The 23,136-nt window shown below is 37.3% G+C and overlaps 1 protein-coding gene across 1 annotated transcript in view; it reads left to right on the top strand.

The window, feature by feature from the left end:
* The window catches only part of CHM (CHM Rab escort protein), a 188,622-nt gene that overhangs the window by 117,073 nt on the left and 48,413 nt on the right, over positions 1–23,136 (top strand). Inside the window, exons 9-11 of the mRNA XM_068533890.1 lie at positions 5,481–5,558; positions 20,815–20,919; positions 21,329–21,392. Coding sequence (XP_068389991.1) covers positions 5,481–5,558; positions 20,815–20,919; positions 21,329–21,392 — 247 coding nt within the window. The remainder of the gene's footprint in view (positions 1–5,480; positions 5,559–20,814; positions 20,920–21,328; positions 21,393–23,136) is intronic.

Here is a 23,136-nt window from a genome sequence, read left to right as displayed (position 1 = left end):
ACTCATAAAAGAGTTCCTCAGTGGCTCATTGCCACCAAGTAGCTCTCCCCTAACCACAAACATTTTTAAAAAAGACTAAGTGTGAAAATGCTTCATAAGAATATCACACAGAGGAGTTTTCATCAATCCCATCATTTTGCCCGGCACTTTTTACAAAACACTGGTTTTTGTCACTTGGGCACTAGGTACATTGATGAAAATACTGAAGTGAGAAAGAACAAATGCCACCATTGTGAGCAACACATATCTCCCCTAACAGGTAAACCTTGCTGTAGGGGAAGAAAAGCCAGTGAGAAGCAGTATGAAAAACACATATACATACAACTGTATGCTTTTGCAGTTACAGACACTTATAGCAGATATCAAGTCATCTTTCCAAGAGCACAAAATACTTCCTATGTTCTCATTTAAAATTAAAAGGAAATTTGTTGGATTATCATGACAGTGTCATTATTGTACTTCTTCCTCTGTAATATTCACCATCATCCTCACAAACCAGTTCTTAACATCTTTACGTTCTTATGTTTCTTCCATATAGTATATGTCCACTGTTAATAAATCATGTTTTTGAAAACCTGGTAATTTTTTCATGGCTTACTAAAATAAATATAGATGCCTCTGTTGCATTTTATATTTAAATGTATTTTTCAGAGGTCTCATTTACCATAAAAACTTCATAGAAATGAATTTTCAAACAAAAAGATACTTGATAATATTATATACTAAAGTAGCAGTGTGTTTCATAAACAAGTGCAATATATAATGAAAGGAGGTCTCTGTAGAAAATTGCATTTCATTTTAGTTAAGTGGATTTCTCATGCTTTTGATAAACTTGTAATAGTCTATGACATAATGTTTTATGATTTTTTAACCTTATACAATCTCTGACTAATTCTGAACTTGATCCCGTTGCCTTTCTTGCAATCTGAGAAGATACTTAAAATTGTTTTTCCCCAGAGGGGGAATTGATATGTGTGTGTGGAGGTGGGGAGAGAGAGAGAGGGACAGAGAGAGAGGGAGAGAGGGAGAGAGGGAGAGAGGGAAACATGCACCAGTCTGACTGAAATGAAAAGCTCCACAGGTCAGTTGGTAACAACTCATCTGTAGCTACTTACGAGGAAGTTGGAAACACTGGTGCTACTATTCACATGAAAAAGATATCTCCAGGCTAATGAGAATGCTAATTGTGTGGTTCACACTTTTAACTTGCTTGTCCATATTGTGGCCTTAACCTAATTCAGCCTATTTATTTTTAGTAGGCCAGTAACATTTTATGTGCATATGATCTCCTTCAATATCATCAGGAAACTGATGGTGAAAGTTGGGCTGTTTTTCTCGATCACATCAATTTCACTGTATCAGTATTCCCTTACCAATAACAGGAGGCAGAATATCACTTGAGAAATGTAGCTAAACAGTCCAGCAGAAATATGACCTCATCTAACACTCTTTAGAATCTGAGTAAAATGTCTCAAATATTACCAGGTGTACCAACGCAGGTAATAAATACTGTTTCATAATTTGATATGTGACTGGTGAACAAGATTAGCAAGGAGAAGAGAATATCTTGTAGCTAATGTCCTGGGTACAATTTGCAGTCTAAAGGGTTTCTGAACACATGAAATTTTGCTTCCTTGCTCTAGTGTGCCATTTCTTGTATTAGTCTAAATTTTTCAATGGGAAAAAACCCCTGATTTCCTCATTGTTCTATACCAGAAGGAATCATTACCTAACTTAATTAGCTTGGTCATAGCTACTAAAATGATTGAATTTAGAAATACAATAAGAATATTATGCCATATTTAGAGAGAGTCACTTATCTGTATCACTCATTTATATTTTTCATTATAATCTGGTTATGAAGTATTTTAAGGATGTTTCAGAAAGTACAGAGAATAATATAAAGACCACCCATGTAACCACTCACAGTTTTGCCAAATCTTAACATTTTGCCATATTTGCTCTCAATATATTTTTTAAAGAAACTGAGCAATTGAAACCTTCAGTGTAACTTTCACTCTTTCCCTTCTCAGAGATAACTACTATCCTGAATTTCATGTTCATAATTCCCTTAAATGTTTGTGTACTTTTACTACATGTATATGTGTCCATAAATGATATTGCGCGTGTGTGTGTATATATATATATATAGTATTATTTCGCATATAAAGTTTTAAAACTTTTTATAAATGATATCACTCTGGATATATTCTTCCCCAACTTGCTATTATCGCTCAATTTTTATGTTTTTGCCATTCATCCCTGGTGATAGATGGGGCTGTAGTTCATTCATTTAAATTGCTTATAGTATTCCGTAGTACAATGTGAGAGATTAAGCCAACTGTACAGTTAGAAGGTGTAGTCCCCACAAGACCTCCCACACTTCTGACACAAACTGCAAGTTTGGGGGATTCCCAAAACGACCCTCAGTTTTGATAGTTCACTAGAGGGACTCCCACGACTCACTAAAAGCTGTTAACTCACCATTATGCTTTATTACAGGGAATGGGTATAGCTTGAGATCAGTCAAGGGAAGAAGTGTGTAGGATAGAGTACAGGGGGTTTCCAAATGTGGAGCTTTCAGTTGTCCTCTCCCCGTGTTATTCTCCTCTTATTGATGTATAAGCAGTATGCACAGAGGATGGCTAACCAGGGAGGCACAGAGGAGCTTCAGTGTCCAGAGTTTTCATTGGAGCTCCATCACTCAGGTGTGACTGATTTGCCCATGGGGCTGATCTCAGTCTCCAGCCCCACCAGAGGATAACTGAAATACCACAGTTCCCAAAGTCTCCACCCTAAATCACACTTTGGTCTTTCTGGCATGACTAGTCCCCACCCTAAGACTCTCTGGTGTGGCCAGCCCTCACCCTAAGTCATATTGTTAGACTGTCTGGTGACCCAAGGGCCACACACAAACATGGACACTTCTTTCAGGCTTGGCATTCCAAGGCCTTAGAGATCACCTCCCAGAAGCCAAGAACAAAGGCCAGACGTCTTTGTGGGCCAGGTTAAATTGTTTATTACACATATGAATATACCACATTTTCTTTTGTTCATTCTCCTCTTGATGGACATTTGGGTTGCATGTGATGTATATCAAGTAGTACCTGTATTTATTTATTTAATGAATGCTTTATGTAATACCGTATGACAGGCACTGTGTAGCTTCTTTACAAATATTAACTAATTTAATTCCCAGAAGAATCCTCTGTGATATAAATACTATTATTCTCATTCTACAGATGAAGAAAATAGGATACAGAGAGGCTAAATACCTTGTTCAAGGTCACACAGTCAGTAGGTGGAATAGCTGAGGTATAAACTCAGGCAGTCAGAATCCTTCCCCATAACCACTATGTTTTGCTGTCTAAAAACAATGCAGCAGCAAATATTTTTATACACATCTTCTTTTGTATACGTGTCTGAGAGTCTTTGTAAGATTTATTTATGTAGGCGTATGCATCGTCAACTTTATTAGACATGGCCAAATTATTATCCAAACTGATATTTTTAAATAATTTGTAAGATATTTGCACATATCTTTCCTAGTCTGTGGCTTTTCATTTTCTTTTGTTGTCCAGATGTTTATAATTTTAAAATACTTCATTTTTTCCAAGATTTTCTCTATGATTTTGCTTTTTGTATCTTATTCAAGAAATATTTATTTCCCCTGAGCTCAAATGTATATCCTCCTATATTCTAGAAGCTTTGCCTTTTATATTTATACCTTTCATCTACCCAGGATTGATTCTGAATATGGTGTAAAACAGTTGTCTCAAAACCACTTGTTCAGTGGTCCATTCTTTCCCCATTGGTCTATAATGCCACCTCTGTCATAATCATATTCATATACTTATAGGTCTTTATATTAGTTTGCTATTGCTGCCATAACAAATCACCACAAGCTTATTAGCTTAAAACCACACAAGTTATTATCTTATAGTCCTGGAGGTCAGAAGTCTAAAATGGGTAGGCAGGGCTATCTTCCTTCTTGGGGGTCTAGGAGAGAATTTGTTTCTTGTCTTTTCCAGCTTATAAAGGGCCCCTACATTCCTTGGCTTGTGACCCCCTTCTAGCAGTAGCATCACTCTGACCTCTGTTTCCATCCTCAAAATCTTCACTGACTTTGACCCTTCTGCTTCCTTTTTTTAAGTACTTTTCTGATGACATCGCACCCACTGGGATAATCCAGGATAATCTCTCCAGCTCAAGATCCTTAATTTAATCACATCTTTAGAGACCCTCTTGCTGTGTAAGAGAACATATCCACAGGTTCCAGGGATTAGGATGTGAACATCTGTAATGGGGACATTATTCAGCCTACCACAGTCTTCTTCCTGGACTTTCCATCATTCTTATGTTTTTAATTCATCCCTTTTAAGCATACCCATTTTATAATCTCTGATAGCTCTACTATCTGAGTAAACTGTTTTGGGAATCTAATCCTGCTGTTTATTGTGTCCAATAATTCTCACTCAGGATAAGATGTGTTTCTTCATCTGTTGTATAATTTTAGATTATAAACTCATCATAAGGGAACTCTGTGACAATCTCATGTGGCCTGGGTTGAGGTCATATTGCTCCAGAAAGTTTTAGCAGTTGCTTCCACCAAGTTTCCAGGGGGTACTACTGACCCAGAGCCACTTTAATGATGTTTTATTGGTTAAGGGTTTCTTGGATCATGTAGTAGTGTAATTTCAAATTCCCAACCTGTGTGAGAGCAGACCACTGGTTATAAATATAGAGGTATATATATCTTCTTCCACACAGGGCTTTGGGTAAAACAATTTCTTATGTTTTCTCTCTTGTAGTCATTGGATTTTCTACCTCGATCACCTTTTCACTGAGTCCTTTTAAGGATCCAGATGTTGTTAGAGAATATCTCATTCTCTACTCCCTGCCTTGTTTGGATCCTAAGGCCTCTCTTTTCCCTACGTGGCGGGCATTAAAACCCCAGCCCTTAGATTCATGAGTTAGGCAAACTCCTTAGAGCTTCTGTAGCATTAACTCTTGTGCTTACTGCTCTGGTTTTCAGTTCCCGGTTTAGTTTTTGCTTACTTTCATGGTAAATCTCCAGAGCTTTCCCTGCTTGTTTCTTCCTTAACATTTCTTTGCGGTCACTTCTGTTGGGGGGGTCTCATTCATCACCTCTTGAGGCTATTTGTAGCCTATGTATCTCAGTCAGTAGCTGGTTTGGTGTTGGGGGTAGCTGAGCTTTGCTTAGGGACACTTTTGGCTTGGTCACAATTCTAGGCTTCCACGTTGTATTATTAGCACTATTACCTGTGCTGCATTAAAATGTTACTAATCTTACCTCTGAGAGATTCTTAATACCATGATAGAAAAGGTAATAAATTGTCAGAATCTTTTTTCTCTAAGACCAATTAAATTTATTAAATGTTAGATATTTAAAAGAATATTATGTTACCCTAATTTTGAACTCAAGAATTCTAATCCTCATTTTCCTATTCTCTTCCTAGGATGTGTGCAGTGTTTGGTGGAATCTATTGTCTTCGTCATTTGGTACAGTGCCTTGTCGTGGACAAAGAATCTGGAAAGTGAGGATGATATAAGTTACCTTCCTATATTTACATCCCAAACACAAGTGAAAAATGCTAAAGTCGATTTTTAAAAAATGATTCTTCAAAGATCCTCCTTGGTATTAATAGCATATCAACCTTGATTAAAAGTAATTTGTGTTTACATCCTCCAGAACAAGGAAAGTGAGTTCAGAATATAGAAACTAAATTAATTTCCCTACAATATGACTATAGCTCCTGATCATCCAAGCTTGGAAGACAAATCATTTCAGCTGCCGGGGGTGGGTGATGAGTGATGTTAGTTTTCCTTATGGCCTTACCTCCTCTAATTGATTTTCATCAGATGACAACAAAGCCCTCTGTTATTGCATTTTTAAAAATGGAACTCACCTAAAGACTCATCAGATTAATCTCTGCTGATAATGCATGTCACTCCAAGAGAAAAGACTTTAATGAGTTTTTAGGTAGATTGTTGTCATAAACTATGCTGCCCTGTTATCTGAGGATAAATTCTTTTACAACCGTATCAGGTTTGCAGCTGGTTTAGGATTGAAATAAGGATGTACCTGCTTTTAAAGAAAGCTGAGCACAATCTGTTTATCTGTGTATTTTTATATTTCAACTATATTTTTCTAGGATTTATTATTTAGTTACTAGCATATGCTGTTGTCTAAATTACACTAAATAAGTAGTATTCTTTGATATCTGGGTTTTACATTGAAATTTAAACGGGTCAACTGGATCTAGTTTTAGGAGCTATTTAATTTGCTATGTATTTTTCTTTTTTGTTATATGTTCTTAAGCATATAATGAACTATATCTCTTGTGTGACTGTTTTTAGGGGTATATAAAGAAATAGTATTTTTCAGGTCATAAAATACCTTAATATCTTGAACTGGAAGCTTAAAAATATAAATTTTAAGCTGTTTTATTTCATTTTACAGTAATTCTGTATAGTCTAAGTGGCATAAAATGTCTGTTAACTTCTTACAAGCCAGTTATAATGCACTAACTAGTATTTCAAGATATGGTGGAGAACAAATTCAACTAGAATATGTAATAGTTAAACAGTGAATTTGCTTTAGAAAAGTAATTCTCTAGTATAAGATAAAATAGGCACATGGTTTAAAGGCTTATAATTTACTTTTAGCAATTTAACAGAAAGGTACTACGTAAATGAAGCATGATAATCTACAGTGAAAAAATCCACCCTGAAGGCCCAAGATACTCATATATTGATGCGTGAAGGGCTCTGTGGAGGTTCATGAAGGAATAGTTGTCTTTATGACTCTTAGAGTCTTTTTTCCTTATGCATTCATTTTGAAGCATGAGTATGTACCCATGATGGAAAGCCAGATAATGAATTGCTTGTTTGGTGTTTATTTACTTAGATTCTTTTACCTTTTGGGGGCCTCATTCCAGTCCTACACATTACTTTTAGTGACATGAAGAATTTGCATGGCTCATGTTTGTTTAAAAAAAAAAAAAGGATATGTTAGTACAGTAAAAACATCTGTTGAACTAAAGGCTACATTTACCTTAACTTTGACTTAGTTTTTATTACAAACTCTGAACAGAAGAACTCTTCTTTGTGGTCTGCTGCAGATTTCAGTTGCAACAGATAGCTGAGGGCTAAGGGTCTAAACGACCAAAGTTTGGTAGTTTTCAAATTTTAATGTGCCTATGAATCACTAGGTAAACTTGTTAAAAAAAAAATACACATTTCTGTGCCTCACGCTGGGAGAGTGAAATTGGATAATGTGCTTAGAGTGGAGCCAGGGAATTTGCAGTTTTAAGGAACACCCCCAAATGAATATACTGTAGGTGCTCCTTAGATGACACTAAGAAACACTGATCTGTAAGGTAAAGTTCAGGATTTAGCCAGTGGTACTATGTTCCATGATGGACTGGGGACTCTAGGTCTTAATTCATTTCTTTTACATCTTTGTAGAAGGACCTCAAACATAACAGTTATTCTCTAACGACTCTGAAGGCATGCAATGGTCAGGAAACCCTGGAGTGAAAGAAGACATGGAACTCTGTCACTGCCATGAGTGACAGTGGACACAAGTCACTTTTCTCTGGGCCAGTTCCCTTATCTGCAAGATGAGTTAGATGGACTCTGCAGTAGTTTTCGAGTCTCCTCCCAGCTATGACATGCTTCAGTTGAGTTACTGAAAGTACTTAGTTTTTCCTTAACACTTAGAAGTAAGTTATTTTAAAATGTTTTATATGCCCAAATGTAGTCCATTCTCACATACTGGGTTATCTTCAGTCCCAGTGAGAAATTGAAAAAAATGTTCAAACAACTTGTATGTGTCTACTTTCATTAATGTAAATGAAGTAGCAAGATGTCTACTTATGCTGTTTATTATTATTTTACTAGAACCTCAGTTTTCCAGTGAATATCTTTTTTCTTGTCCATCTTGGGGTGGTTAAGATACAGCCATTTTGTATTCTGCATATGATTCTCATACTGGAAAACTTATTCCGAGCCATAACTATTTAATTCCTTAATAGTGGGACAGTTAAAAATTTGACCTGCATTTATAATATTCACGATATCTACAGTATTCTCACTATACTAAATTGTGTATGGGATCTTTAAAAAGTTTATTTTAAGAGACAACCAGTACTTCAAAATTGTAAATTCATATCTTTGCTAGTAATTATGAAATTTTGCTTCTTTAAAATATCCATTCTATCAACTCAAAGAGTCTCTATAAACATCTAAAGCTAACATTGATTGAAGTTGACTCAGGCTAATGTATCTTTCCCAAATACTATTTTGTCATTCAAAATCAAATAATTGAGAGACCTACCAGTAACAGGAGATGTTTTGTTAGGACTTGAATATAAAGTGAGGGATAATTTTTTGAGGGGAAAAACTTGAGTTTATATTTGGGCATATCCAGCATACATTTCTTTTTAAGCAATCCAGGTTGACTCAAATAATCGTTTATTTTAAGTGTAATTGGCATATTAATCAAGGAATCTGCAGACGTTTGTATTTATCTCCTTATGGTTTTAGATTGCCTTTTTTCCCCCAATTTTCCTATAAGGAACACTTGACATCCCCTTTAGTCTTCGATGTAGTTAAGAGCTAAGCATGCTTCAGGGCTAAGGTCTAAGTTTATTTCCTGATCCCACAGACTAGATCAGAACCCAGCCCCCCAACTCAGGTCCCCTTTTATGATTGTAAATTCCCCGTAAGAAAGGTCAGGGTCTCACTGCTTTATCTCCAGAACCAAGGCAGGTTCCTATCACCCGTTATACGCAGTAGCTTTGTGTTAAATGAATGAACGAAGATTAAAATCTGATAGCCATTTTTGTGCTTTTCTTTTCACCTTTCACTGAGGAAAGCTGATAGAAGCATAAGTGATCATAGCATTGAGTTTAGCGTGGTGATTACACATCAAAGTATCATACCAATGTTGAGAGGAGAAATATGGAATATGTAACAAAATGCATACTTATTTTCAGCTAGATCTTACTTTTCATTTTTTTCCCCCAAAGGTCAAGGTTTATTTATTATTTTTTTTAATTTTTGAATGTTATTTTATTTATTTTTTTATACAGCAGGTTCTTTTTAGTTATCCATTTTATAAACATTAGTGTATATATGTCAATCCCAATCTACCAATTCATCACACCACCACCACCACCACCCCCCGCCGCTTTTCCCCCTTGGTGTCCATACGTTTGTTCTCTACATCTGTGTCTAAATTTCTGCCGTGCAAACCACTTCATCTGTACCATTTTTCTAGGCTCCACATGTATGCGTTAATATACAATATTTGTTTTTCTCTTTCTGACTTACTTCACTCTGTATGACAGTCCCTAGATTCATCCACGTCTCTACAAATGACCCAATTTCGTTCCTTTTTATGGCTGAGTACTATTCCATTGTATATATGTACCACATCTTCTTTATCCATTCATCTGTCGATGGGCATTTAGGTTGCTTCCATGACCTAGCTATTGTAAATGCAATGAACATTGGGGTGCATGTGTCTTTTCGAATTGCGGTTTTCTCTGGGTATATGCCCAGTAGTGGGATTGCTGGGTCATACAGTAATTCTATTTTTAGGTTTTAAGGAACCACCATACTGTTCTCCATAGTGGCTGTATCAATTTACATTCCCACCAACAGTGCAAGAGGTTCCCTTTTCTCCACACCCTCTCCAGCATTTGTCGTTTGTAGATTTTCTGATGATGCCCATTCTAACTGGTGTGAGGTGATACCTCATTGTAGTTTTGATTTGCATTTCTCTAATAATTAGTGATGCTGAGCAGCTTTTCATGTGCCTCTTGGCCATCTGTATGTCTTCTTTGGAGAAATGTCTATTTAGGTCTTCTGCCCATTTTTGGATTGGGTTGTTTGTTTTTTTAATATTGAGCTGCATGAGCTGTTTATATATTTTGGAGATGAATCCTTTGTCCGTTGATTCATTTGCAAATATTTTCTCCCATTCTGAGGGTTGTCTTTTCGTCTTGTTTGTAGTTTGCTTTGCAAAAGCTTTTAAGTTTCATTAGGTCCCATTTGTTTATTTTTGTTTTTATTTCCATTACTTTAGGAGATGGATCAAAAGAGATCTTGCTATGATTTATGTCAAAGAGTATTCTTCCTATGTATTCCTCTAAGAGTTTTATAGTGTCTGGTCTTACATTTAGGTCTCTAATCCATTTTGAGTTTATTTTTGTTTATGGTGTTAGGGAGTGTTCTAATTTCATTCTTTTACATGTAGGTGTCCAGTTTTCCCAGCACCAATTTTTGAAGAGACTGTCTTTTCTCCATTGTATATCCTTGCCTCCTTTCTCATAGATTAGTTGACCATAGTTGCATGGGTTTATCTCTGGACTGTCTATCCTGTTCCATTGATCTATATTTCTGTTTTTGTGCCAGTACCATATTGTCTTGATTACTGTAGCTTTGTAGTATAGTGTGAAGTCAGGGAGTCTGATTCCTCTGCCTCCATTTTTTTCCCTCAAGACTGCTTTTGGCTATTCGGGGTCTTTCGTGTCTCCATACAAATTTTAAGATTTTTTTGTTCTAGTTCTGTAAAAAATGCCATTGGGAATTTGATAGGGATTGCATTGAATCTGTAGATTGCTTTAGGTAGTATAGTCATTTTCACAATATTGATTCTTCCAATCCAAGAACATGGTATATCTCTCCATCTGTTTGTATTATCTTTAATTTCTTTCATCAGTGTCTTATAGTTTTCTGCATACAGGTCTTTTGTCTCCCTAGGTAGGTTTGTTCCTAGGTATTTTATTGTTTTTGTTGCAGTGGTAAATGGCAGTGTTTCCTTGATTTCTCTTTAAGATTTTTCATCATTATTGTATAGGAATGCAAAGGATTTCTGTGCATTAATTTTCTATCCTGCTACTTTACCAAATTCATTGATTAGCTCTAGTAGTTTTCTGGTGGCATCTTTAGGATTCTCTATGTATAGTATCATGTCATCTGCAAACAGTGACAGCTTTACTTCTTCTTTTCCAATTTGGATTCCTTTTATTTCTTTTTCTTCTCTGATTGCTGTGGCTAGGACTTCCAAAACTATGTTGAATAATAGTGGCAAGAGTGGACATCCTTGTCTTGTTCCTGATCTTAGAGGAAATGCTTTCAGTTTTTCACCAATGAGAATGATGTTTGCTGTGGGTTTGTCGTATATGGCCTTTATTACGTTGAGTTAGGTTCCCTCTATGCCCGCTTTCTGGAGAGTTTTTATCATAAATGGGTGTTGAATTTTGTCAAAAGCTTTTTCTGCATCTATTGAGATGATCATATGGTTTTTATACTTCAATTTGTTAATATGGTGTATCACATTGATTGATTTGCGCATATTGAAGAATCCTTGAATCCCTGGGATAAATCCCACTTGATCATGATGTATGGTCCTTTTAATGTGTTGTTGGATTTGTTTGCTAGTATTTTCTTGAGGATTTTTGCATCTATATTCATCAGTGGTATTAGTCTGTATTTTTTTTTTTTTTGTAGTATCTTTGTCTGGTTTTGGTATTAGGGTGATGGTGGCCCCATCGAATGAGTTTGGGAGTATTCCTTCCTCTGCAGTTTTTTGGAAGAGTTTGAGAAGGATGGGTGTTTGCTCTTCTCTAAATGTTTGGTAGAATTCACCCGTGAAGCCATCTGGTCCTGGACTTTTGTTTGTTGGAAGATTTTTAATCACAGTTTCAATTTCATTACTCGTGATTGGTCTGTTTATATTTTCTATTTCTTCCTGGTTCAGTCTTGGAAGGTTATACCTTTCTAAGAATTTGGCCATTTCTTCCAGGTTGTCCATTTTATTAGCATAGAATTGCTTGTAGTAGTCTCTTAGGATGCTTTGTATTTGTGCAGTGTCTGTTGTAACTTCTCCTTTTTCATTTCTAATTTTATTGATTTGAGTCCTCTCCCTCTTTTTCTTGATGAGTCTGGCTAATGGTTTATCAATTTTGTTTATCTTCTCAAAGAACCAGCTTTTAGTTTTATTGATCTTTGCTATTGTTTTCTTTGTTTCTATTTCATTTATTTCTGCTCTGATCTTTATGATTTCTTTCCTTCTGCTAACTTTGGGTTTTGTTTGTTCTTCGTTCTCTAGTTCCTTTAGGTGTAAGGTTAGATTGTTCACTTGAGAGTTTTCTTGTTTCTTGAGATAAGCTTGTATTGCTATAAACTTCCCTCTTAGAACTGCTTTTGCTGCATCCCATAGGTTTTGGATCATCGTATTTTCATTGTCATTTGTCTCTAGGTATTTTTTGATTTCCTCTTTGATTCAGTGATCTCTCGGTAATTTAGTAACGTATTGTTTAGCCTCCATGTGTTTGTGTTTTTTACGTTTTTTTCCTTGTAATTGATTTCTAATCTCATAGCACTGTGGTCAGAAAAGATGCTTGATATGATTTCAATTTTCTTAAATTTACTGAGGCTTGATTTGTGACCCAAGATGTGATCTATCCTGGAGAATGTTCCGTGCGCCCTTGAGAAGAAAGTGTAATCTGCTGTTTTTGTATGGAATGTCCTATAAATATCAATTAAATATGTATGGTCTAGTGTGTCATTTAAAGCTTCTGTTTCCTTATTAAATTTCTGTTTGGATAATGTCCATTGGTGTAATTGGGGTGTTAAAGTCCCCCACTATTACTGTGTTACTGTCGATTTCCTCTTTTATAGCTGTTAGCATTTGCCTTCTGTATTGAGGTGCTCCTATGTTGGGTGCATCTATATTTATAATTGTTATATCTTCTTCCTGGATTGATCCCTTGGTCATTATGTAGTGTCCTTCCTTGTCTCTAGTAACATCCTTTATTTTGAAGTCTATTTTATCTGATATGAGTATTGCTACTCCAGCTTTCTTTTGATTTCCATTTGCATGGAAAATCTTTTTCCATCCTCTCACTTTCAGTCTGTATGTGTCCCTAGGTCTGAAATGGGTCACTTGTAGATAGCGTATATATGGGTCTTATTTTTGTATCCATTCAGCGAGCCTGTGTCTTTTGGTTGGAGCATTTAATCCATTCGCATTTAAGGTAATTATCGATATGTATGTTCCTGTTAACCATTTCCTTAATTGTTTTGGGTTTGTTTTTGTAGGTCCTTTTCTTCTGTTGTGTTTCCCCCTTAGAGAAATTCCTTTAGCATTTGTTGTAGAGCTGGTTTGGTGGTGCTGAATTCTCTTCACTTTTGCTTGTCTGTAAAGCTTTTGATTTCTCCATCGAATCTGAATGAGATCGTTGCCGGGTAGAGTGATATTGGTTGTAGGTTCTTCTCTTTCATCACTTTAAATATGTCATGCCACTCCCTTCTGGCTTGTAGAGTTTCTGCTGAGAAATCAGCTATTAACCTTATGGGAGTTCCCTTGTATGTTATTTGTCGTTTTTCCCTTGCTGCTTTCAGTAATTTTTCTTTGTCTTTAATTTTTGCCACTTTGATTACTATGTGTCTCGGCGTGTTTCTCCTTGGGTTTATCCTGTATGAAAGTTTCTGCACTTCCTGGACTTTGCTGGCTATTTCTTTTCCCGTGTTAGGGAAGTTTTCGACTATAATCTCTTCAAATATTTTCTCGGGTCCTTTCTCTCTCTCTTCTCCTTCTGGGACTCCTGTAATGCGAATGTTGTTGTGTTTAATGTTGTCCCAGAGGTCTCTTAGACTGTCTTCATTTCTTTTCATTCTTTTTTCTTTATTCTGTTCCACAGCAGTGAATTCCACCATTCTGTCTTCCAGGTCACTTATCCATTCTTCTGCCTCAGTGATTCTGCTATTGATTCCTTCTAGTGTATTTTTCAGTTCAGTTATTGTATTGTTCATCTCTGTTTGTTTGTTCTTTAATTCTTCTCGGTCTTTGTTAAACATTTCTTGCATCTTCTCGATCTTTGCCTCCATTCTTTTTCCAAGGTCCTGGATCATCTTCACTATCAGTATTCTGAATTCTTTTTCTGGAAGGTTGCCTTTCTCCACTTCATTTAGTTGTTTTTCTGGGGTTTTATCTTGTTCCTTCATCTGGTACATAGCCCTCTGCCTTTCCATCTTGTCTATCTTTCTGTGAATGTGGTTTTTGTTCCACAGGCTGCAGGATTGTAGTTCTTCTTGCTTCTGCTGTCTGCCCTTTGGTGGATGAGACTGTCTAAGAGGCTTGTGCAAGTTTCCTGATGGGAGGGACTGGTGGTGGGTAGAGCTGGGTGTTGCTCTGGTGGGCAGAGCTCAGTAAAACTTTAATCCACTTGTCTGCTGATGGGTGGGGCTGGGTTCCCTCCCTGTTGGTTGTTTGGCCTGAGAGGACCCAACACTGGAGCCTACCCGGGCTCTTTGGCGGGGCTAATGGTGGAGTCTGGGAGGGCTCACGCCAATAAGTATTTCCCAGAACTTCTGCTGCCAGTGTCTTTGTCCTCTCAGTGAGACACAGCCACCCCCCACCTCTGCAGGATACCCTCCAACACTAGCAGATAGGTCTAGTTCAGTCTCCTATGGGGTCACTGCTCCTTCCTCTGGGTCCCGATGCACACACTACTTTGTGTGTGCCCTCCAAGAGTGGAGTCTCTGTTTCCCTCAGTCCTGTCAAAGTTCTGCAATCAAATCCCGCTAGCCTTCAAATTCTGATTCTCTAGGAATTCCTCCTCCCTTTGCCGGACCCCCAGGTTGGGAAGCCTTACGTGGGACTCAGAACCTTCACTCCAGTGGGTGGACTTCTGTGATATAAGTGTTCTCCACTTTGTGCGTCACCCACCCAGCAGTTATGGGATTTGATTTTATTGTGATTGTGCCCCTCTACCATCTCATTGTGGCTTCTCCTTTGTCTTTGGATGTGGGGTATCTTTTATGGTGAGTTCCAGTGTCTTCCTGTCGATGATTGTTCAGCAGTTAGTTGTGATTCTGGTGCTCTCTCAAGAAGGAGTGAGAACACGTCCTTCTACTCCGCCATCTTGAACCTGGTCTTCAAAGTATTTCTTTTGCATAAAAAAAACTTGTATTGTCTTATTTTTCATTTTTGTTTAATTTGCTCTCCTGAGATCCACATTGACTGTGCTCTCTTGGCTATATTATCCATTGACTCTGCTTTACTGATTTTTAGAGGACATGGGTATCAGTAGTTCTTTTCTCTACCCTCTCATTAAATTCTAATACTGAACCCCTCTGTTGACTGTTTCTGGAGACACTGAATGCTCTTGTTGAGCAGCTTTCTTTTTCTTTGCAGCAGTGCTGACCATGTAAAACTCCTGTACATTAGATTTGGCCATTTAGCAGTGTAGCATTTGATATTAGGGTAGGGTATGGATGACCTTGGACCAGACATGTCTGTAACCAGTAGTCTGAATCTAATTACTTCAGCTAGTGTTCTTGTGAACTTCAGCTGTCTCACTTACTAGATTTCCTGCTATTACTATTTCTTGGAGATATCTTTTTTTCTGATGTCAGGAATAACTCTACCTTTCCCAGGTACTTGGAATTTAGTAATGAATAGTATGTTAGACCAAGCATGAGGTGACTTATTCTTAATACCATTTGTCATTGTAGGAAAATCGCTGAATTTCTGATTTTAGTATGCCCCATTTGCAAAATGATAGTGGTAATATTCTAGATATTTAACCTCCACCAACCCACGTGCTAGTTGCTATGGGGATAAAGAGATAAATAAAACATGAATCTTGCCCTTGTGTACAAAGATTACAGGCTCTAAGGTCAGGTAGGCCTGGATCTGTACCCTGGCTTCCCCACTTACTAGATGAGTGAACTTTATCAAGTTCTGTGATTGGAAGTGATTTGGAAGAAGCACTGTGATGGAAAGAGATTCTTTACCTGCTAAATCAGAGATTCTGTATCTTTGTTTCTGTCTCTGCACTATTCACGTACATGGAATCCTTCTATCATCCGTCCATCTATTCAGTCATCCATGCACAGTTGTTATCTGTGTGCCAGGCACTGGAGATACAGCACAGAACAAGACAATCATGGTCTTTGTTCTCATGGAGCTTAGAGTCTACTGGGGGACATTAAAGAACAAATAAATTAATGAGATAATTACACATTGAGATCTGTTCAGTATGCAGATCTGGCTTTGTCCCTCCCTATGTAAAAAGTTTCAGTGACTTTATGTCACTTCAGAATGAAGTCTGAGACCCTTTTACATGACACATGAGACTCTGGGGTCTGACCTTTGCCTCCCTCTCTCAGTTCATCTCTCTTCTCTCTCTGCTTCCATTTTATTGTCAGGGACACTGAACTGCTTGTGGTTCCCTCCCTGTACTTCTCTTACTTGCCTCTGTACCCCTGCAGATGCTGCCCTTCTACTGAAATGTTCTTCTTATTTACTTGCTTTAACTGGCTTTAACTGCTTTAAAAGCAGCTAATGTATCACTTCCTCCAAAGAGCATTCCCTGATACTCTACCCCTCCCCCCCAAGCTTTTACCTCTTAGAATGGCGCTTGGCACATGGTTGTTATGCCACACACTTATGTCAAACAAATGAGCCACCAATGTGTTAGCAGTCCATTGTCTTATTAGACTTACCAAGAGTCTAGGGCAGTGTCAGTGGAGATGGAGAAAAGAGGCTAGTTTTGAGTAGCAGATTAGATGTGGGAAGAGAGATTTTGAGCTAGGGAAACTCTGTAACTGCTGATCGTGCCATTAACTGAGACTGAGATTCCAAGTGGGGAAGCAGGTGAGGAGCCATGATTTAAGTGTCTATTACCTATCCAGAAAAAATAGGTAATAGACAGTTAAAACTATGGATACAGAGCTTGGGATTGATTACAACAGAGAACCATAGGCTTGGAATTATAATCATGTTTGAGACTATTGGAGTAGATTTTTACCCAAGAAAAATGAGTAATAAGCATTTTGGAATGGTTTCATCGAAGAGGTGGCATTTGAACTAATGTGTTTGAGAAAGTATGGAAGGGCATAGTGAGTAGGGGGAATTATCTTGTTTCCTTCAATTATTGGGAATCTTCTAATTTCCTTAATTAATATATTTTCCTTTTCATGATTTCATATGTGATTTATGTATTCCTTATCATAAAAACAGTTGGGATATTAATTCTGAAGATTATAGAGAATGGATACCTGTTTTAATATTATTTTTATCTTCTGGGCCAAATTCCAGATAAAGAGTTTTCATCTTGCTGATTGTTTTCTTCCTTATCATCATTTTGCTCTTTATGTCCTCATGTCATTGAACCAAGAACTGAATAACTGTTGTGATTTGTTGATTTAGAAAGCTCAGCTCTAGAAATGTTCTGTCTGGCTTCAGTGATTCTTATGATCAGCTTGGTCATTGTGTCCGTGTAACTGGAAATTCCTATCATGTTCCTCCTCAATTTACTATTTATGAGGCTCAGCAAGGCCCTCAACTAAATCCAGAATGTTGTTAATCTTTAATGGCTTCCTCAGGTTCATGTGGGAGGGGTGGACAAGGGGGTATTTTAATGTCTCTGGCAGCACTGTTTCATTTTGTTGTTTTTCATTACTTGAATGTCATAATTTTTTATATTAATCTTTGTAATACAAAGTCTAAGTCTAGGTACTAAATCAATATTCCTTTACTCGTTGTTCTCCCAATTAGGCCTAATATATGACAGTAAGTAAGTATCTGAGGGGAAAATAAATCTTATCACTTACTTAAATGTATTTTGGTTTGAACAGCTTTGCTCAGGCCTAGAGCCTTAGTACTTTAGCATGAGACTATCAGGTAAGTTGTATTATCATCTACCAGACTGACTAGGCATATTGACCATCACCTCAACTTCTGCAGAAATCAATATTTTTTTCTGTAGCAATAGCTCTTGACTTTTCTCCACCTAGCACAGCGTAAAGATACAACAGTACTGTGGCACACTACATGGTGATTCTTCCCTGGGATTTGGGAGCTTATCAGAATCTCCAGGGGTACTTATAATTTGAAAAAGTCCCCCAGGTGTGATTCTGATTTGCTTCCTTCTCCTCCTTCTCCTCTAAGAATCACTGTTTCATCCAGAAGCTTCAGCATAAAGAGGCACATTTATTGGCAAATTGTGCTTGCATAGTTGAGCTCCCCAATCTCCATGCACCCATCCTTCCCTCTTGAGTGGTCCTCAGTAGTTCTAATACCATAATTTCTGAAACCAATGTCTGCCTGTCACCAAAGGTGTAACTACCACCAAAGCAGCCCCATTAGTGTTTGGAAGCCTACAAGCAAGGAGCTCTCCACAAGCTTGAGGGCAAGGTTTAGTTGTGTGGTTTATTTAAATGGGAGCCCTTTGCAAAGACTTAGACTGGAGTCCAAGATTTGTACTAACATCACTCCCTCTCTCAACTTGATTCCAACATTTTATGGTGAAAATTTTCAACTCTACGCCAATGTTGAAAGAATTTCAAGATGATCACCTATATATCCACCACCTAGATTCTGCAGTTAACATTTTAATATGCTTGCTTAATCATATGTCTACCCAAATATTCATCCCTCTGTTCATCTATTCACCTTTTTTAGGCATTTCACAGTAAATTCCAGATATCAGTACAATTCCTCCTAAACACTTCAGTATGCATATCATTAACTAGAGTTTAATATTTGTTTGCAGCTTTTTCTTCTGATGTAATATTTACATATGATAAAGTGCAAAAATCCTTTTTTTTTTAATATTTATTTATTTATTTAGGCTGTGCTGGGTCTTGGTTGTGGCACGCAGGATCTTCATTGCTGCATGCGGGCTCTTTAGTTGCGGCATGCAGGTAGGGTCTAGTTCTCTGACCAGAGATTGAACCTGGACCCCCTGCATTGGGAGTGTCTTAGCCACTGGATCACCAAGGAAGTCCCTAAAGTGCCCAAATCTTAAGTGCTCATTACCTGAGTGCTGACAGATGATAAATCTGTATAACCCAAATCCCTATCAAGATACAGAAGATTTTTACACCCTCTTTTTTCTGCCCAGATTATTCCCTCTTGACTTTGTATAGTCTCTGAGTTAAAGGTAAGAAAAAGGCTTGTCAGTGTTTCCAGGAAAAATAGGGATCAGTGCTTCATGATGGATCCACAGATTTCTCTTTTCCCTCACCAAAGTACCTTGTGTTTTAAATTATATATGAATGTCTTAAACAAGAGACTGAGAGAATTCCCTGGTGGTCCAGTGGTTAGGGCTCGGTACTTTCACTGCCAGGGCCCGGGTTCAATCCCTGGTCAGGAAACTAAGATCCCACAAGCCTCATGGCACAGCCCAAAATTTTTTTTTTTTAATTTAAATAAATAAATATATAAATAAAACAGGAGACTGAATGAGTAACTTGCCTTCCAGTTTTTAAATACTTACTTTGGAAAATAGGTATAAATACCTTATTTCTATGTAGTTAAGTATTTTATAAAGTGAGAGCTCTAGTTTAATGAAATGTGAGGAGATATGCATAGAAACATAAGTGGGGAAGAGAAAGGAAGTGGAATGGAGGTGAGATGGGGAAGAAAATCACGTAAATATTAATGTAATATAACATATGCATTAATATGTAGTTAATTGATTAAAAATATGTATATCTAACATCACGAGATATCATAGTCTATCCCGATGACAGTGGCATGCCATTTATTCAAGAATATCAGCATATCATAATCTGCCTTTAGGAAATACACATTAAATTCCTCTCACAATTGGCCTTGGGTATTTGTCATTTTACTGTTAATGCCTTTATGCCTAGTAAATAGCTCTTACTTGGCTTATTTTTAGAGTGATGTAACATATTTTAATTTATACCAGTATATTTAAAATGTGACATAAGTTTGAAATTATTTGCTTGCGTTTTATGAGGAGTAACACATAAGTGTATTTCTAATAAAATAATTCTAGTCCCAAAAGGAAAGCTGTGACAAAAGTAAATTGTGCTATTTCCATAATAAAAAGATATAGAAAACATGCAGGCATTTGCATTATAGTTCCTGAAATATTACATACTGGCTTTGTCAGTGCTGGTAAGTCCATTTCAAGGATGTTTCCCTTAGTCCATTAGTTTGGATAATGAGCCCTATAAAGTACATTTATAACTTGTGGCACTGTAAGGAGATGGATTCTAATTTTCATCCTTTTATCTAGACACATTGAAAGAAGGTCAATGGAGGGTTCTATATGATTCATTTTCCCAACACATATCAGATGACAGAGACCTGATAATGTCCATGCATAAGTGTTTTCCTTATTTGGAAACTGCACTTGAAAGAAATCTTTATATGATCATCCTTTGGAGTAAAGTGGAAACAGATATTAAAAGAAGCTCCATCCCGTTTTTTTGGTTTAAAACATTATCACACGTGTGACAAGATAGCTATTATTGAACAAAAGAGAAAGTGACACTTAACAGAAAAATAAAAAGCCTTTAGTGACTTTTATAGGCTGTGAATGATATAACAAGATATTTAATCAACTTTTCCTCCCTCTCTTCTTAGATCTGTTAAGGAAAAAAAAAAAAAAAGCCTGTTTCCTAAACAAAGAAAAAGCTTCTATGTTCCTAAACATTAGAAAAGCTTATAGAATAATACTTGTCCTAGCTTTATTCTTATTATTAAGCATTCAAAATAAATAAGTTCTAGTCTATACTTATTTTATAGTTTAAAAGACTTCAAAATAGCAACAAGAATGTATATTCTGCAGTTTAGTGAAGTTTTGTGTCAAAAATGTGAAATTGTAGGCAATTTTAAAATCTTGTCTTTTAAGACATTAGTTTTAGATTCAAGATTGGTAGCTGATTATGTTCATTTTCTCAATTATGTAATCATTAATGAGAACTATTTTGCTGTGCTTATCTTCTTCGTAGATGTAAAGCAATCATAGATCAGTTTGGTCAGAGAATAATCTCTAAGCATTTCCTTGTGGAAGACAGTTACTTTTCTGAGAACACATGCTCGCATGTGCAATACAGGTAAGGCACCCCTCCAGCCACTCTGCTAGGGAAGGTGAAACTTAGGGAAATTCATCTGTGTGATTACATTGACACTTCTGTATGACTCTGTTCTTCAAGTAAGATGCAAATGTATACCAAACCAAAGATAACATTCAGTGTGTTACCACTGTTCTCTTATAAGGTCTGGTTTTGTGGAGGAGCCTAGCCTAATGTTGACTCCTTTGCATCAGCTGGGGTCTGTCTCCAGGTCACACATCCTCCTTTCATGAGCCAAGAAAAGATTAAAGCAGAACTTGACTTGGTTTGGGGAGGTGACACTTTTATCATAACAGTTCTTTGAAACATGCCTTCTGGTGGTTGTATAGCTATATAAATGAAATTTATCCATGGAATCTGAGTCACTTATTAACTGTTTTCTGCATTACAGGCAGATCTCCAGGGCAGTCTTGATTACGGATAGGTCTGTACTAAAAACAGATTCAGATCAACAGGTAATTCCAGTCCTGTACTTTTTAATAACATGTTACTAACTTAATCTACATGGTAATATGTGTAAATTAATATCGGTGAAATAAAATATATTAACCAATATGTACTAATACATTTAATGGATTTTAAAAATACATAATGGCAATTATGTAATAATCTTGGTTTCTTAAAGATTTCCTTTCAGTGGAACAAATAATTGCGTCTTACGTAACAGATTTATTCTAGGAATATTGAAATCATCGTAGTTTTTTTTACAGCTATTTCTATGAAATTGAAAGTATATTACTATGAGAAGAAAAGCATTTAGAAGCATTTAAAAATCTTGGAGGAAAAGGCTTTATGGTAACCAATCCTACAGCAGTGGTGGTAAGCTCACCATTGGGGGCCCGGTGTGAATGAATATCAGCACACGTTTTCAGTTCTGACATTTCCTCATCACCATGGTTCATTTCGGTACCCCCTTCCTCCTCATAACCCCTGATTCGATAGAAATGTCTTTATACCTGTGGTCTTTCCTCAGTTTGAACACTTAAATTCCAGAAGTATGTCCCCTTCTCCTTCTGACCATAGTTTACAGGACTGATAAAATCAGCTTACTCAGTAAGTGTGACTGTCAGACCTATCCTATATGCTACTGCTAAAACTAGGTTCCGAAATTTCCTTAAGTTGGAAGCTTTGTATTATATAAAGCAAATATGTTAATTTTACGAGTGAGTGCAAATTGTTTCATTTAATCATTCAGCAGACAATGAGTGCCTTCGACATGCCAGCCAGTGTGCTGGGTTCTGAGGAGATAGTGCTAACCATGATAGCATCTGTGCCCTCATAGCTTGCAGTCTAGAGGATACAGATACAGACAGATAAATAGCAACGACAGTACAGTGTGACAGGTGTGAGCGAAAAGTGGTAAAACCATAGCACTCATCACACTGTCCTGTAGTTGCCAGTTTACTTGTCTGTAGCTCCCGGTAAACCATAAGCTTTGTGAATGGGTCGAAGAGTGACAAAGGCAGAAAAGTGAAGAGAGCAAACAGATGCTTCTGAAGAAGCTAAGCTGGGAAGAGTAAGAGGGAAGAAGTGGTTCCTGCAGAGGGATGTGGAAGCGAAGAGGGCATTTCTTTAAAGTATTAGAGCAGCGGTCCCCAACACTTGGCACCAGGGACCAGTTTCGTGGAAGACAGTTTTTCCACAGACCGGGGTGGGGGGGATGGTTTCAGGATGATTCAAGCGTATTATGTCTATTGTGCGCTTTATTTCTATTATTATTACATTGTAATATATAATGAAATAATTGTACAACTCACCATAATGCAGAATCAGTGGGAGCCCTGAGCTTGTTGTCACTGGCAACTCACTGATAGGGTTTTGATATGAGTCTGCAAGCAATTGATTTATTATGGTCTCTGTGCAGTCAAACCTCTCCACTAATGATAATCTGTATTTGCAGCCGCTCCCCAGCACTAGCATCACCACCTCAGCTCCACCTCAGATCATCAGGCATTAGATTCTCATAAGGAGCACGCAACCTAGATCCCTCGCATGCACAGTTCACAATAGAGTTCGCGCTCCTATGAGAATCTAATGCCACCACTGATTTGATAGGAGGCAGAGCTCAGGTGGTAACGGGAGCAATGGGGAATGGCTGTAAATACAGTTGAAGCTTCACTCGCTTGCCTGCTGCTCACCTCCTGCTGTGTGGCCCGGTTCCTAACAGGCCACAGGCACCGGTAACCCATCCGTGGCCCG

The sequence above is a fragment of the Eschrichtius robustus genome, chromosome X, assembly GCF_028021215.1.
Source record: "Eschrichtius robustus isolate mEscRob2 chromosome X, mEscRob2.pri, whole genome shotgun sequence".
NCBI classification, from domain to species: domain Eukaryota; kingdom Metazoa; phylum Chordata; class Mammalia; order Artiodactyla; family Eschrichtiidae; genus Eschrichtius; species Eschrichtius robustus.
Note: the sequence above shows the minus strand (reverse complement) of the source record. Positions and strands in the feature narration are given on the sequence as shown.